The 17,576-nt window shown below is 48.6% G+C and overlaps 1 protein-coding gene and 1 non-coding gene across 2 annotated transcripts; both read left to right on the top strand.

Annotated features, from left to right (window-relative positions):
• Window positions 1–258: 258 nt before the first annotated feature.
• On the top strand, window positions 259–5,893 carry LOC122943445 (endoplasmic reticulum resident protein 27-like). The gene is made up of 6 exons (XM_044301204.1): window positions 259–332; window positions 2,637–2,947; window positions 3,166–3,282; window positions 4,177–4,302; window positions 5,308–5,502; window positions 5,758–5,893. Exons 2-6 carry the CDS (start codon window positions 2,759–2,761, stop codon window positions 5,791–5,793), a joined length of 663 nt encoding a protein of 220 aa, XP_044157139.1. The 5' UTR covers window positions 259–332; window positions 2,637–2,758; the 3' UTR covers window positions 5,794–5,893.
• A 3,245-nt stretch (window positions 5,894–9,138) lies between these two features.
• TRNAR-CCG lies at window positions 9,139–9,211 on the top strand. The gene has a single exon. It is a non-coding gene; the product is annotated as a tRNA-Arg (tRNA).
• The last annotated feature ends 8,365 nt before the right edge of the window (window positions 9,212–17,576 follow it).

Raw genomic sequence — 17,576 nt, 5'->3', positions numbered from 1 at the left:
CCAGCCCTTCCCATGCATCCACTGGATATGATGGGACCCAGGACGGTGAATGATTGAACAAGTGTCCAAGGACAAGTTACAGGGACCGTGCTGAGCGGTGGCCATGACGGGATCCCCCTTATCACTGGCGGCAGGTGTGCGGTTCTCAGGCCTCCTCACGTCATCAGTACAGCGCTGCTCAACGAGTCATCATCACTTCACTACAGCCCAGCAGAGCGGAGAGACCCCGGACGCCATGGGACGACCCTCCTGCTGTATCCTGGCCTCGATGCTTCTCCTGCTAGTCAGCATTACTCTGGCTACAGAAACCGGCAACAGCACCGACATTGAAGGTAAGTCCCTGGTGCCACCACATAGAGGGGACCGAGAGCAGGGGAGGTCAGAATCAACCATGAGGACTGGCCGCCATTGCTCAATGTCTCATAGTAAAACTGTAGTGGAGGAGATAAATCACCATCCTCGGGCTCAGGGCCTGAGGGACATATTCACCATCTGGTCAAAGACATGGATCCCATGTGCAGAGGACCATAAGAATTTATCTCTTCCTTTTAGGAATCTACAGTCCGTCCATCAACCACAGCTGGGACACTCACTAAACCTAAATTCTGAGTAGTAGTCATGAGACAACAGAAGTGTAATAGCCGTTTCCCACCAGCAGGGATCAGTGTTATACGCTTCATCATATACCTGACGTTTTACTGGTCCTAAGACGTTACCTGGATGAAACCAGCAAACTGTTATAGGCGGAGGCTTCTTTACTGGTTCTACTGGGAGTTCGGCTGGCTGAGACTAAGAACTGCGTACCTCTTAGGCTTTTATATAGAGATTTTTGCTTGAAGTCTGAAGGGTGCTTCATGGGGAGGTTAACATCAGACTTAGCTCTTAGCTTTAGGTCCCATATACAAGAGGCCTTAAAGGGGTTGGCTATTTTTTGGACCCCCCTTCTGGCCAGACCTGCAGAAGGAAAGCATACTAATAACATGTTACTCACACTGGCTCCTTCACTTCACTCACAATCCTTGCCTGCCTCATATGCTGTAAGCTCCCTCTAGTGGTGGCTGTATATATCTGTATGCAGTAATCTCCTGAGCTCCCTCTAGTGGTGGCAGTATATATCTGTATGCAGTAATCTCCTGAGCTCCCTCTAGTGGTGGCTGTATATATCTGTATGTAGTAATCTCCTGAGCTCCCTCTAGTGGTGGCTGTATATATCTGTATGCAGTAATCTCCTGAGCTCCCTCTAGTGGTGGCTGTATATATCTGTATGTAGTAATCTCCTGAGCTCCCTCTAGTGGTGGCTGTATATATCTGTAGGCAGTAATCTCCTGAGCTCCCTCTAATGGTGGCTGTATATATCTGTATGTAGTAATCTCCTGAGCTCCCTCTAGTGCTGGCTGTATATAGCTGTATGTAGTAATCTCCTGAGCTCCCTCTAGTGGTGGCTGTATATATCTGTATGTAGTAATCTCCTGAGCTCCCTCTAATGGTGGCTGTATATATCTGTATGTAGTAATCTCCTGAGCTCCCTCTAGTGGTGGCTGTATATATCTGTAGGCAGTAATCTCCTGAGCTCCCTCTAGTGGTGGCTGTATATAGCTGTAGGCAGTAATCTCCTGAGCTCCCTCTAGTGGTGGCTGTATATAGCTGTATGTAGTAATCTCCTGAGCTCCCTCTAGTGGTGGCTGTATATATCTGTATGTAGTAATCTCCTGAGCTCCCTCTAATGGTGGCTGTATATATCTGTATGTAGTAATCTCCTGAGCTCCCTCTAGTGGTGGCTGTATATATCTGTAGGCAGTAATCTCCTGAGCTCCCTCTAGTGGTGGCTGTATATATCTGTATGCAGTAATCTCCTGAGCCAATCTACAATGCGTCACACACTGATCACCTAAGATTTACTGTTCAGAGATAGAATCTCTTCAGGAGCCCATGATCCTGGAGACTAAACCAGTAGCAAGAAATCCTGCAGAGATTATAAAATTTCCAGCCAGAGCAATAATTATACCCTAGATTATAATCTGGAAAAAGCAACACTGTAAATAACTTCTTATGCTCTAGTATCATCAATTTACTATACAAAAAAATTACACTACTTATGCTGTGTTACATCCTGTATTATACTCCAGAGCTGCACTCACTATTCTGCTGGTGCAGTCACTGTGTACATACATTACTTATCCTGTACTGATCCTGAGTTACATCCTGTATTACACTCCAGAGCTGCACTCACTATTCTGCTGGTGCAGTCACTGTGTACATACATTACTTATCCTGTACTGATCCTGAGTTATATCCTGTATTGCACTCCAGAGCTGCACTCACTATTCTGCTAGTGCAGTCACTGTGTACATACATTACTTATCCTGTACTGATCCTGAGTTACATCCTGTATTATACTCCAGAGCTGCACTCACTATTCTGCTGGTGCAGTCACTGTGTACATACATTACTTATCCTGTACTGATCCTGAGTTACATCCTGTATTATACTCCAGAGCTGCACTCACTATTCTGCTAGCATTGGAGCTCAAATATTTCAGCATTACCTGCTTGTTCAGTACCTGATTCTTCAGGATGATAACTGATGATGATATTGATCACTGATGTTCATCAGAGTTTTTCCTGATTTTCCTTCAGTTCCGGAGAGAAGAGCCCAGATATTATCGGACGTTCCTTCTACCGCAGCCTTCATTGATTCCACTGATCTAGCCGTGGTCGGGTTTTTTGTGGTAGGTTCTTACAGCTGACGTTTGCCCATTATGCTGTATGTCGGTGGAGGACGCCTTTACATGGTTCTGCTCTTCTCACAGGATCCAGAGACTCCAGAATTTGAGTATTACAATACACTTGTTAAAAATCATCCAGAATGGGATTATGGCTTCACAACCAACAAAGACGTCCTGAAGCACTACAAGATAAAGAGTAACACCGTCAGCATTTTCCGCCAGGTGATTGTTACTTCCTTTTATTCTCCCCCATTTCACTGTCCTGCTGGTTGCCCATTTGCTCTCTGGCTGCAGTACCCCACATCACACTGCTGCCCCCTGCTGGTTCAGTTTGTGCACTGAATATGTTGTGCCAAATGCCTATGGTTTCCAGATATCAGGCAGCAGAATCGTGAATGCAGCTCTGGTGGTGATTTTTCTTTCATTTTCTTTGATTCTAGACAGATAATTTCCGGGATGATTTAGTGGTGGAGGAAACGGCAGAACTTAACACTGCAAAACTTTACCGATTCCTTACGATCAATGATTTGAGACTGGTGACAGAGTATAACCCCATGGTAAGTTCTATTCTTCTGGAATATCAGTGATGTGGAAAGTGCAGGGCCGGACGGGCGCCACCAGACACCGCATCACGAGGCACAGTCCACGTGTCACCAGGGGAAGTTTTAAAAGGCTTATTTGTGATCCAACATTGGGTCTCAATTCCTGACCATTTTCAAAATGCTTGCCTGCTTGCTGTCAATGAATGGTAACACTATAAGTTACATAGAGAGGCTACGAACCAGTCCTGACCTAATACTCCTCACAGCTGAGGGGTTGTTGTAATTGTATCTGGTCTGGACAATCCTCTGCAATATAACAAGCCTGCACTCCAGACTGATACATTGTATCAGACAGGGGATTGTCTAGACTGGATATATTGTAACAAAACCTCAGCTGTGAAAAGCATTGCGTCAGGAGCCATTTTTAATGTTTTTTTACAACCCATTTTGGTAATCACATTTGGTAGGTTAGCAAAAAATAATGCTGGATGGAAGGGAGAAGCACATGACTGAGGGAGCAGACTACACAGGCGTCGTTTGGAGTCTGTTACCGTGGAGACACATAAAACACATTGTTTAAACACGACTTTGCAGAGTTGCAACATTTGTTTCTTAACATTTACAGGGACAATAAGAAATAGTTACCGGTAGTTAGAAAGGAGGCCACAAACATATAAATGGGAATATTCCATTCACTGACAGCAACTACAGACCCTGAAAGTGGTGGGAAGTGAAATTTGAACGCAGCAATCGTTACATCTGGGATTTGCCGCTTTGTAGCTGCTGTTTGTTAGTTTTGCGCCAGAGAATAGAGAAGAACGAGCCGTGTAGGTTCCTCCGCAGGAACAGCAGGCGTTCTGGGCATAGTGCCGGTTGTCAGTATCTTCTGTGTTATCTCGCCCTCATCAGACGGCCATTGGAATTATCGCCTGCAATGTTCAGATCCATCTGCTCTTCTTCACACACAAGGACGTGGAAGGACAGGAGGAGATCCTGAAGGAATTACGAGAAGCCGCGAAGGATCTCCGGGGGCAGGTCAGCCATACTGTTAAAAAAGCGGAAACTGTAGATATTAGTACATAAGACGGTAACGTAACGCGCAGCCATGGTTTACTCTTCCTAGTGGTGCCCCCACAGGAAATGTGAAGTATTGCATCATAATCACTGACCACTGAGCTGAACAGATACTGACAGTCCTCCGGGGGTAAGACGCCCAAACACAGCACTAATATTCCGTATCCCAGACCCCCAAATTCAAACCACAATATTCAGGCCCCAGACCAGACCCCATAATATGAATCCCATAATAAATCCAAATGTTCAGATCCCATGCGATGCCTCATACCAGACCCCATATCCCTGTGGGCAGGGCAGAGGTGACACAAATATTTGCTGGAGTCAATCCTGCAGGGAGGGCAGGCATGACTAGTTGTTCCTGCAGGGAGGGCAGGCATGGCTAATTGATCCTGCAGGGGAGGCAGACATGACTAATTGATCCTGCAGAGAGGGCAGACATGACTAGTTGGTCCTGCAGGGAGGGTAGACATGACTAGTTGGTCCTGCAGGGGAGGCAGACATGACTAATTGATCCTCCAGAGAGGGTAGACATGACTAGTTGGTCCTGCAGGGGAGGCAGACATGACTATTCAATCATGCTGGAGGGCAGACATGATTAATCAATCATGCAGGGAGGGCAGACTTTACTAGTTGATCCTGCAGGAAGGACAGACATTAATAGTTGATCCTGCAGAGGGGGCAGGTGTAACTAGTTGATCCTGCAGGGAAAGTAGACATGACTATTTAATCATGCAGGGAGGGCAGACATGACTAGCTGATCCTGCAGGAAGGACAGACATTAATAGTTGATCCTGCAGAGGGGGCAGGTGTAACTAGTTGATCCTGCAGAAAGGGCAGACATTAATAGTCAATCCTGCAGGGACTACATATAATGAATGACTCCACTGAATACAGACTTGACCAGCCGACCCCCGATCCTGCACTCACGGTGTCCATATTTCATCTTCCATTCCCCGGCGTCAGGTTCTGTTTGTGAAGATGGACGTCAACATGAAGAGCAATCAGAAGATCATGGCGTTCTTCAAGCTGACGCAGAGCGACCTCCCGCTCGTCTCCATATACGACACCGAGTCCAACAGGAAACGCATCATGGCGTCCGGTGAAATTACCGCTGAGACCGTGAAAAAATTCTGTTCAGATTTCTTGTCCGGCGCATTGGTGAGTGGAAGAATCAGAGGACTGGACCTGGGGGGGCAGCGAGTCTTAAAGGGGAGCTCCATACAACTGGTCCAATCAAAAGGCTAGGAGAAGTATGCCCCGCCCCCTGGACTCCTGATGAACATGGCACAGAGAATTCTGTCATGTGCAGGGTCAGAGGGGCGGGGCCTGGGTCGTAATGTCATTTTCTGCCTCCACTTGAAATATTCTTGCTAATTTTTATAAAATTTATATTTTTATTTTTCTGTTTTGCAGGAAGAAGAATCAGAAAGTGTGAAAACTGAACTATAACATCCGACCTTCGTGTTTTCTTTTTTTTACCTGATTTTGTGTTTTTACAACTTTAAGATAATTTTTTTTCTCTTTTGTTTATGAAACTAAATTGTCATTAACCCCGAATGTTCTGTGTGGTGTTCTGTGTCCTGCAGTACGGGGGGCACACACCAGAGGGAGCTCCAACGCAGATCAACATCAGCAGGAGGAGTAAGGGTTAAGTGGGCCGTCCTAGGGTCAGTCTGCACCAATTGATGGGGCAGTCCGATATTTGCCACTATTGGGTCGCTACTTCTTAAAGGGGCAGGCGCACAGTCTGATGTCACTCCTCACGTGTTGCGCTGGGATCGTCTCTGCAGCGTTTTTCCGGCTCCGCCACTTATCGCCATTCGTTACGACTATTTTAATAACGTGTCCGGTTTACCGTCACATCACTGTCACCCGGCTCTCCACAGATCCTGAATGACAGTAATTGTTCTGCATCTTGTCTCTTCCTGCACTGCCAGTCTTCACTGTAGTTCTAGCATTCTATTCCTGAATCCAGGTGAGATGTAGCAGAGCTGGAGGAGGTTGGTGGTGATTACCCAGGGGAAGGTTCGCCCGTTCTCAGGTCACAGAGTATTTGTGGACAATGGCGCTGTGTCCGCTCGTCCTAATTATATTCAGTGCGGAAATATCAGCGCCCGCAATCAGTTTGCCCCGTTGACTCCTCGCCCGTTAACAGCACGCGGGCGGCAGGGGCTAATTATACGATCCTAGCAGAGCCGCGTTCACCTGCGAGGTTCACCACAGAACCGGTCAGGAGGGTTCAGCTGGAGATGTGATGCCCGGGGCTGACGGATATTAAAGGGCCGGAGCACACTTCTGCAAAGTCCTCACCATTTTCTCTGCTTGTTGTCGGTGAATAAAACTTTCCCTTTTACTTCCAGAGCTGATAATCAGTCCTGACCTAATGCTTCTCTGTGACTGTTTGCCCTTTGCTCACAGATCTGTGACTCTCTGCCTCCCGCTCTGTGATTCTCCCCCCCCCATCTGTGACTCTTTGCCCCCCGGTTTGTGACTCTTCTCCCCCCCCCCCCGGTCTCTGACTCTCTGCCTCCCGCTCTGTGACTCTCTGCCTCCCGCTCTGTGACTCTTTGCCCCCCCCCCGTCTTTGACTCCCTGCCTCCTGTTCTGTGACTCTCCCCCGCTCTGTGAATGCCCCCCCAGTCTTTGACTCTCTGCCCCCCGCTCTGTGACTCCCTGCCCTCCCCTTAGACTCTCTGCCTCCCGCTCTGTGACTCCCTGCCCTCCCCTTAGACTCTCTGCCTCTTGCTCTGTGACTCCCCCCCCCCGGACTTTGACTCCCTGCCTCCCACTGTGTGACTCTTTGCCCCGCCTTTGACTCTCTGCCCCCCGCTCTGTGACACTTTGCCCCCCTTTTGACTCCCTGCCTCCCACTGTGTGACTCTTTGCCCTTTGCCCCCCCCTTGACTCTCTGCCCCCCGCTCTGTGACTCCCTGCCCTCCCCTTAGACTCTCTGCCTCCCGCTCTGTGACTCTTTGACCCCCCGGACTTTGACTCCCTGCCTCCCACTGTGTGACTCTTTGCCCCCCCCTTTGACTCTCTGCCCCCCGCTCTGTGACTCTTTGCCTCCCCCTTTTGACTCCCTGCCTCCCACTGTGTCATTCTTTGCCCCCCCTTTGACTCTCTGCCCCCCGCTCTGTGACTCCCTGCCCTCCCCTTAGACTCTCTGCCTCTTGCTCTGTGACTCCCCCCCCCCCCCCCCCCGGACTTTGACTCCCTGCCTCCCACTGTGTGACTCTTTGCCCCCCCCCCCTTAGACTCTCTGCCTCTTGCTCTGTGACTCCCCCCCCCCCCCCCCCCGGACTTTGACTCCCTGCCTCCCACTGTGTGACTCTTTGCCCCCCCCCCCTTTGACTCTCTGCCCCCCGCTCTGTGACTCGCTGCGGCTTCTGTGCAACATCTGCTGATTATTATTAGTTCTGGGAGAAAAACAGGAAAAGCTAAAAATACAGCGACTTCTTTCTGCTGTTCGTGACGTCCTCCTACATCTGGTTTATCTGAATCATCTCTGCAGAACATCTCGCCTTCCCGCCCTGATAGACGACTAATATGGCTGCTGGATCACCCAGCTTTCCCACAGTCCTGAACAGTAAAGCTGTTCCTTGTGCCCCTCCTCCCAGTGGTCACATGACATACCTGTTTGAAAGGAGTCCAGAGGGTGGGGCTTACTTATTCTAGTCCTTTGATTGGTGTTTTCGGGGCTCATTTGCTATGGCGCCCCCTAGTTCAGCATGGCCAGGACATTGTACTGCTACCCTAATCTTACTCGTGGACAGGTTCCCTTTAAACCATTATAAATCCCCGTCCTTTGCAGTATAATCCGGGCCGATTCTCGGGTGAAGCAGATTGGACGGTCGGACCCGGGGTTGGCGCCGCGCCAGTCACTCGTTCCTGGAACATTAGTCCAGTAAATTCCTTCCCTCGGGCAGAGGTGGAATCAGCGGAGATGTTTGCTTTCATGTGGTTTAATCTACTTTCCATACCAAAGACGGAGAGTCTGGAGCGGGGGAGGGGGGAGGGGCGGGGTGACCGACAACTTCAAGGGATTGTCCATAAACACAATGTGACAAGTGAATCAGTGTGTGAGACCCCTACCCATCTCAATATTGAGGGGGTCCTACTCCATGTCCCCGAAAAGTGAGAGGTGGTATGTACTTTGCAGCATTTTCCAGTTCCCTGGATGCAGCCTGCAGTGTAAAGCATGGGGATCTCATTCTAGTTGTCATATTCATGTCTCTGCAGTAACTATGTTTCTTTTATTTTTTATTTATTTAAAAAAGACACTTTTTACTATGTGCACGAAGTCCATTTACAAGTGTCGCAGCCGGATCCTGGACACAGAGATTCCATTAAAACCACTGTGCTTTACACTGCAGGCTGCATCCAAAGGGCTGAAAACTGCAACAAAAATATAACAAGTTTTATGTGACAAAGTGATGTATCAGTTCCCCTTCAGAGCCGCGTTGCATCCTCCATTTTGGGTTTTCTTCTGACAATGTTACGTTTAGAGATTAGCGACACCAGCGTTTCGCCATCGGCAGATCCGATGATGCAGCGGCGAAGATCTCCTTCATAAAACAATGGAGGCTGAAATCTACGCTATTGGCCCAAGAAGAGGGGGGAGGTAAGTGCCCCCCTCCCGCTGCCCAATAAAGACATTCCATTCTCTTTTTTTTTTTTTTAAAGGCTCCGCCCACAGCGACAAAACTGCCTGTAAATCCGGACTCCTGTGATTTGTTTACAATAAAGTTTTTCAGCAGAATTTCACAGTTTCTGCTCAGAGGCTTTGTCACAAATGGCCCAGTGGCCTAATGGATAAGGCGCCAGCCTCCGGAGCTGGAGATTGTGGGTTCAAGTCCCATCTGGGTCGAAAATTTTAAGAATTGGGAAAATCCCAGAATAATTCCAGAAACTGAATAAAAGTGATTCCGATGGAAAAAGTTAGCTGCCGGTTGTCACATTTTAATGATGTGAATGTTTAAAACAGTTGTCAGCCCCTCCCCTTCACTGGATACAGATACGCCCCCAACCAAGCTCCACCCACATAAGGATAGATCAGAAAGAGGAAGACAGAAATGATGCATCATGGGAAGTTTTAAAAGTTTGTATTTTGCTATATTTTCATCTGAATGGTCCCCGCCATTCACAGGCTGAGGAAGCAGTGTCCACAGCAGCACAGAGGATTTCAGGAGAGGAGTGTGCTGATCTTGTGGAAGTCACAGGTGGAGAGTTACATAGTGGAAGGAGCAGGGTCCCGAGCAGCACAGAGGATTTCAGGAGAAGAGTGTGCTGATCTTGTGGAGGTGACAGGAAGAGAGTTATATAGTGGGAGGAGCAGTGTCCCAGCAGCACAGAGGATTTCAGGAGCGGAGTGTGCTAATCTTGTGGAGGTGACAGGAAGAGAGTTACATAGTGGAAGGAGCAGGGTCCCGAGCAGCACAGAGGATTTCAGGAGAAGAGTGTGCTGATCTTGTGGAGGTGACAGGAAGAGAGTTACATAGTGGAAGGAGCAAGGACCCCAGCAGCACAGAGGATTTCAGGAGAAGAATGTGCTGATCTTGTGGAGAGGTCACAGGCTGAAAGATACACAGTGGAAGGAGCAGGGTCCCAGCAGCACAGAGGATTTCAGGAGAGGAGTGTGCTGATCTTGTGGAGGTGACAGGAAGAGAGTTACATAGTGGAAGGAGCAAGGACCCCAGCAGCACAGAGGATTTCAGGAGAAGAATGTGCTGATCTTGTGGAGAGGTCACAGGCTGAAAGATACACAGTGGAAGGAGCAGGGTCCCAGCAGCACAGAGGATTTCAGGAGAGGAGTGTGCTGATCTTATGGAGGTTACAGGCTGAGAGTTACATAGTGGAAGGAGCAGGGCCCCAGCAGCACAGAGGATTTCAGGAGAGGAGTGTGCTGATCTTGTGGAGGTGACAGGAAGAGAGTTACATAGTGGAAGGAGCAGGGTCCCAGCAGCACAGAGGATTTTAGGAGAAGAGTGTGCTGATCTTGTGGAGGTCACAGGCTGAGAGTTACATAGAGGAAGGAGCAGGGTCCCAGCAGCACAGAGGATTTTAGGAGAGGAGTGTGCTGATCCTGTGGAGGTAACAGGAAGTGAGTTACATAGTGGAGGGAGCAGGGGCCCCAGCAGCACAGAGGATTTTCAGGAGAGGAGTGCGCTGATCTTGTCGAGGTGACAGGAAGAGAGTTACATAATGGAGGGAGCAGGGGCCCCCAGCAGCACAGAGGATTTCAGGAGAGGAGTAGGCTGATCTTGTGGAGGTGACAGGTGGAGAGTTACATAGTGGGAGGAGCAGGGTCCCAGCCGCACAGAGGATTTCAGGAGAGGAGTGTGCTGATCCTGTGGAGGTGACAGGATGAGAGTTACATAGTGGAAGGAGCAGGGTCCCAGCAGCACAGAGGATTTTAGGAGAGGAGTGTGCTGATCCTGTGGAGGTAACAGGAAGTGAGTTACATAGTGGAGGGAGCAGGGGCCCCAGCAGCACAGAGGATTTTCAGGAGAGGAGTGCGCTGATCTTGTCGAGGTGACAGGAAGAGAGTTACATAATGGAGGGAGCAGGGGCCCCCAGCAGCACAGAGGATTTCAGGAGAGGAGTAGGCTGATCTTGTGGAGGTGACAGGTGGAGAGTTACATAGTGGGAGGAGCAGGGTCCCAGCCGCACAGAGGATTTCAGGAGAGGAGTGTGCTGATCCTGTGGAGGTGACAGGATGAGAGTTACATAGTGGAAGGAGCAGGGTCCCAGCAGCACAGAGGATTTCAGGAGAGGAGTGTGCTGATCTTGTGGAGGTGACAGGAAGAGAGTTACATAGTGGAAGGAGCAGGGTCCCAGCAGCACAGAGGATTTCAGGAGCGGAGTGTGCTGATCTTGTGGAGGTGACAGGAAGAGAGCTACATAGTGGAAGGAGCAGGGTCCCAGCAGCACAGAGGATTTCAGGAGAGGAGTGTGCTGATCTTGTGGAGGTCACAGGCTGAGAGTCACATAGTAGAAGGAGCTTTGTCCCAGCAGCACAAAGGATTTCAGGAGCGGAGTGTGCTGATCTTGTGGAGGTGACAGGAAGAGAGTTACATAGTGGAAGGAGCAGGGTCCCAGCAGCACAGAGGATTTGAGGAGCAGAGTGCTAATCTTGTGGAGGTAACAGGAAGTGAGTTACATAGTGGAGGGAGCAGGGGCCCCCAGCAGCACAGAGGATTTCAGGAGAGGAGTGCGCTGATTTTGTGGAAGTCACAGGTGGAGAGTTACATAGTGGAGGGAGCAGGGGCCCCAGCAGCACAGAGTATTTCAGGTGAGGAGTGTGCTGATCATGTGGAGGTCACAGGTGGAGCGTTACATAGTGGAGGGAGCAGGGGCCCCCAGCAGCACAGAGGATTTCAGGTGAGGAGTGTGCTGATCATGTGGAGGTCACAGGCTGATAGTTACATAGTGGAAGGAGCAGGGTCCCAGCAGCACAGAGGATTTCAGGTGAGGAGTGTGCTGATCATGTGGTCACAGGCTGAGCGTTACATAGTGGAAGGAGCAGGGTCCCGGGCAGCACAGAGGATTTCAGGAGAGGAGCGTGCTGATACTGTGGTGGTATTTAAAGGGGCTGTCTGGGTTCAGAGCTGAACCCAGATATAACCCGTTCTTCACCATGGATGAGTGGAGCATTTCACTCCCCGATGCTCCCCATGGCGCAGGGCTAGGGTGGAGGCTTCTGCCTAGCAGCCATCACGGTGACGTCACCGGCACTGACGGGAGGTCTATAGCGCCCATTAGTGCGGGTGACGTCACCGGGATCACTGCTAGGTGGAAGTGTCCGCCTAGCATTCACAGAGTGAGGCCCGGTACATCACCGGATCTAAAGAAAAAGCCCTTTCCCTGCGCGATTCAGGGGAGGATCGGAGCACGAAACGCTCCAATGTTCACTCATTGATAGTAAACCCCTCTGAACCCGAAAACCCCGTTAAGCAGAGGAGCGTGCCAATCTATCACTAATATGGTCACAAGTCCATTTTTAGTCACACGGCCGGTTTTACGCTGTGACCGCCGCCAGTTGGGCGCGACGGGGATTGGGGCGTGTCACGGGCAAATGGCATAAATGGTGGAAAAAGGCGTAAATGTTAGCAAAAAACGACGCCAGCCGGGGCAGGGACTGCAGTAGATGCGCCTAATTTATGACGAGGCAAAAGCAGGTAAGTCTTAGTAAATGTGCCCCAATTAACCCTTCCCCTCCCTCGGTGTTACCTCCTCCTCCAATCCTCCCTCCACCTGTTTCCATTTTGGGGCCTGTTTTTCCGACGAGGTAAACAGATATTTTCCGCTGATGTCTTCCATCTGCCACATCCAGGTCCAAGAACTGGTCAAGGTGGAGGAGCGCGAATAAATAAGACATAAGCAGCTCTCTGTGGAGCCAGTGACCCGAGGGAACCGGAGGCGGCGCTCACATGGACCCCGGTCAGATCCTCTGCCAGTCACACACGGATGTTTGAGTCACCGCCTGAGAGCCGGGGGAGACGCTTCTCCCAAAGTGGGTGGGGGACGAGCGGTGCCAAGAACTGCAAACCGACGCGGCAGAACATCCAGGAAATGTGTGCAGGATATTAATGGAATCACGCCCACTACCTGCGAGCCGTCCGCGGGGATCAGCTGCCGTTCACTGACATGGAGCAGAGGCCATTACTAAATTACAATATTCTTATTCATGCTGGAAACCAAAGCAAACATTGAAGAAACCAGAGTCGATAAAGACGTCACCGCCCTGACACTGCCGGGTCATGAAATCAGAAAATCAGCCTTAAAATAAATCTCCAACCTGGAATATAACCAAAATCCAGCATATTGAATGGAATAATAAGGGAGGGAGCTCACTACATACAGATTATACAGCCACCACTAGAGGGAGCTCACTACATACAGATTATACAGCCACCACTAGAGGGAGCTCACTACATACAGATTATACAGCCACCACTAGAGGGAGCTCACTACATACAGATTATACAGCCACCACTAGAGGGAGCTCACTACATACAGATTATACAGCCACCACTAGAGGGAGCTCACTATATACAGATCATACAGCCACCACTAGAGGGAGCTCACTACATACAGATTATACATCCACCACTAGGGGGGGCTCACTACATACAGATTATACAGCCACCACTAGAGGGAGCTCACTACATACAGATTATACAGCCACCACTAGAGGGAGCTCACTACATACAGATTATACAGCCACCACTAGAGGGAGCTCACTACATACAGATTATACAGCCACCACTAGAGGGAGCTCACTGCATACAGATTATACAGCCACCACTAGAGAGAGCTCACTACATACAGATTATACAGCCACCACTAGAGGGAGCTCACTATATACAGATCATACAGCCACCACTAGAGGGAGCTCACTACATACAGATTATACAGCCACCACTAGGGGGGGCTCACTACATACAGATTATACAGTCACCACTAGAGGGAGCTCAGTACATACAGATTATACAGCCACCACTAGAGGGAGCTCACTACATACAGATTATACAGCCACCACTAGAGGGAGCTCCCTACATACAGATTATACAGTCACCACTAGAGGGAGCTCACTACATACAGATTATACAGCCACCACTAGAGGGAGCTCACTACATACAGATTATACAGCCACCACTAGAGGGAGCTCACTACATACAGATTATACAGTCACCCCTAGAGGGAGCTCACTACATGCAGATTATACAGCCACCACTAGATGGAGCTCACTACATACATATTATACAGCCACCACTAGAGGGAGCTCACTACATACAGATTATACAGTCACCCCTAGAGGGAGCTCACTACATGCAGATTATACAGCCAACACTAGAGAGAGCTCACTACATACCGATTATACAGCCACCACTAGAGGGAGCTCACTACATACAGATTATACAGCCACCACTAGAGGGAGCTCACTACATACAGATTATACAGCCACCACTAGAGGGAGCTCACTAGATACAGATTATATAGCCACCACTAGAGGGAGCTCACTACATACAGATTATACAGCAACCACTAGAGGGAGCTTACTACATACAGATTATACAGCCACCACTAGGGGGAGCTCACTACATACAGATTATACAGCCACCACTAGAGGGAGCTCACTACATACAGAATATACAGCCACCACTAGAGGGAGCTCACTACATACAGATTATACAGCCACCACTAGAGGGAGCTCACTGCATACAGATTATACAGCCACCACTAGAGGGAGCTCACTACATACAGATTATACAGCCACCACTAGAGGGAGCTCACTACATACTGCCACCCAGTAATTTGCCCACATTGTGCCCCCAGTAATATGCCCACAATGTGCCCCCCAGTAATATGACCACAATTTTCTCCCCAGTAATATGCCCACATTGTGCCCCTCATAGAATGCAAAAAAAATAAAATAAACACCACATACTTACCTTCTTCCTAGCCGCAGCAGCAGCAGGACATAGGCTGCTCTAGCCTGTGAAGGATGCTGAGCCGAGGCAGGGGGGAAGGAATAATGAAGCAGGGAACGGATGCTTCATCATAATAATATTGGCAACTGTCTCTGATTCCTATGGACGCAGGGATAGCTGCCAGAAAGCAGGACATAGCTCCCCCACACCAGGACAGCGTGACAGACACTGCAATCCAGGACTGTCCCGCCGGACCCGGGATTGTTGGGAGGTATGACATCGTAGTACTGGAGTGGGGAGGGAAATGGCAATTCCCACTACCAACCTACCTGCTATTCCATAAATAAATCCAGATCATTAATATTTTGAAAAAGTGCCACAGCAAACTGCACTTTGCTGAAACAACACAGATTTTCTGGATTCCTTTTATCTCACCCATCTTTAGGAGACATATACACGTTCTCCAGTGCTTTACCAGACAATGTGTTACAGGATATATTATGGACAGAATCAACATGGTGTTAAAAGGGTTTGAAGCATTCATTAACTTTACAGCAGAAGGCAGGTTATATATAGAAGAAATCCACATAATCGGTGCAGTCACTGTGTACATACATTACATTACTTATCCTGTACTGATCCTGAGTTGCATCCTGTATTATACTCCAGAGCTGCACTCACTATTCTGCTGGTGCAGTCACTGTGTACATTACATTACTTATCCTGTACTGATCCTGAGTTATATCCTGTATTATCCTCCAGAGCTGCACTCACTATTCTGCTGGTGCAGTCACTGTGTACATACATTACTTATCCTGTACTGACCCTGAGTTACATCCTGTATTATACTCCAGAGCTGCACTCACTATTCTGCTGGTGCAGTCACTGTGTACATTACATTACTTATCCTGTACTGATCCTGAGTTGCATCCTGTATTATACCCCAGAGCTGCACTCACTATTCTGCTGGTGCAGTCACTGTGTACATACATTACTTATCCTGTACTGATCCTGAGTTACATCCTGTATTATACTCCAGAGCTGCACTCACTATTCTGCTGGTGCAGTCACTGTGTACATTACATTACTTATCCTGTACTGATCCTGAGTTGCATCCTGTATTATACTCCAGAGCTGCACTCACTATTCTGCTGGTGCAGTCACTGTGTACATACATTACTTATCCTGTACTGATCCTGAGTTACATCCTGTATTATACTCCAGAGCTGCACTCACTATTCTGCTGGTGCAGTCACTGTGTACATACATTACTTATCCTGTACTGATCCTGAGTTACATCCTGTATTATACTCCAGAGCTGCACTCACTATTCTGCTGGTGCAGTTGCTGTGTACATACATTGCTTATCCTGCACTGATCCTGAGTTACATCCTGTATTATACTCCAGAGCTGCACTCACTATTCTGCTGGTGGAGTCACTGTGTACATACATTACTTATCCTGCACTGATCCTGAGTTACATCCTGTATTATACCCCAGAGCTGCACTCACTATTCTGCTGGTGCAGTCACTGTGTACATACATTACTTATCCTGTACTGATCCTGAGTTACATCCTGTATTATACTCCAGAGCTGCACTCACTATTCTGCTGGTGGAGTCACTGTGTACATACATTACTTATCCTGTACTGATCCTGAGTTACATCCTGTATTATACTCCAGAGCTGCACTCACTATTCTGCTGGTGCAGTCACTGTGTACATACATTACTTATCCTGTACTGATCCCGAGTTACATCCTGTATTATACTCCAGAGCTGCACTCACTATTCTGCTGGTGCAGTCACTGTGTACATACATTACTTATCCTGTACTGATCCCGAGTTACATTCTGTATTATACTCCAGAGCTGCACTCACTATTCTACTGGTGCAGTCACTGTGTACATACATTACTTATCCTGTACTGCTCCTGAGGTACATCCTGTATTATACTCCAGAGCTGTACTCACTATTCTGCTGGTGCAGTCACTGTGTACATACATTACTTATCCTGTATTATACTCCAGAGCTGCACTCACTATTCTGCTGGTGCAGTCACTGTGTACATACATTACTTATCCTGTACTGATCCCGAGTTACATCCTGTATTATACTCCAGAGCTGCACTCACTATTCTGCTGGTGCAGTCACTGTGTGCATACATTACTTATCCTGTATTATACTCCAGAGCTGCACTCACTATTCTGCTGGTGCAGTCACTGTGTACATACATTACTTATCCTGTACTGATCCCGAGTTACATCCTGTATTATACTCCAGAGCTGCACTCACTATTCTGCTGGTGTAGTCACTGTGTACATACATTACTTATCCTGTACTCATCATGTGTCCTTTCTATTTTGTAGGCTTCGGAGCTGAAATCTCCCAGTATTCCCTGCTTGTCAGTGTACCCCAGAGTGCTGTATAGGTGCCGGTCCGGAGCTGACGGTTGGAGCATATAGTACGCCGTGTCTGGTCGGGGTCTAGATAGTCATGTGACCTCAGAGCTTGATGGAAAACATTGGGAAATGCGCAGTGGCTGTTGTGTAACGTGTATAGGGGCGACTGCGCTCACATCATGTTTATAGGAGGAGAGAACAGAGCGCCATTCATTCCGGGTAAACACGAGCCGCGGACGCGTCCAGGTGCCTGGGATTCTGGTCCGGTCACAGATTTGGTCATTTTGATGCTGGAAACACAGACTCACATGTCAACAGAAACAAGTGCGCAGCAATGGGGCTTCACTTAAAGGGATACTCCACTCAAACGACATCATTCTAGTAGGGACACTTTCAGA

The sequence above is a fragment of the Bufo gargarizans genome, chromosome 7, assembly GCF_014858855.1.
Source record: "Bufo gargarizans isolate SCDJY-AF-19 chromosome 7, ASM1485885v1, whole genome shotgun sequence".
NCBI lineage: Eukaryota > Metazoa > Chordata > Amphibia > Anura > Bufonidae > Bufo > Bufo gargarizans.
The sequence above is the reverse complement of the archived record's forward strand: the minus strand, read 5'-3'. Positions and strand labels throughout refer to the sequence as shown.

Excerpts from the sequence above, each read along its gene's own strand:
- LOC122943445 (XM_044301204.1), top strand. The coding sequence starts at position 2,759 with ATGCTGTATGTCGGTGGAGGACGCCTTTACATGGTTCTGCTCTTCTCA. Across the intron at positions 2,948-3,165 it reads CCGTCAGCATTTTCCGCCAG|ACAGATAATTTCCGGGATGA; the intron begins GTGATTGTTACT and ends CTTTGATTCTAG. Across the intron at positions 5,503-5,757 it reads ATTTCTTGTCCGGCGCATTG|GAAGAAGAATCAGAAAGTGT; the intron begins GTGAGTGGAAGA and ends TCTGTTTTGCAG.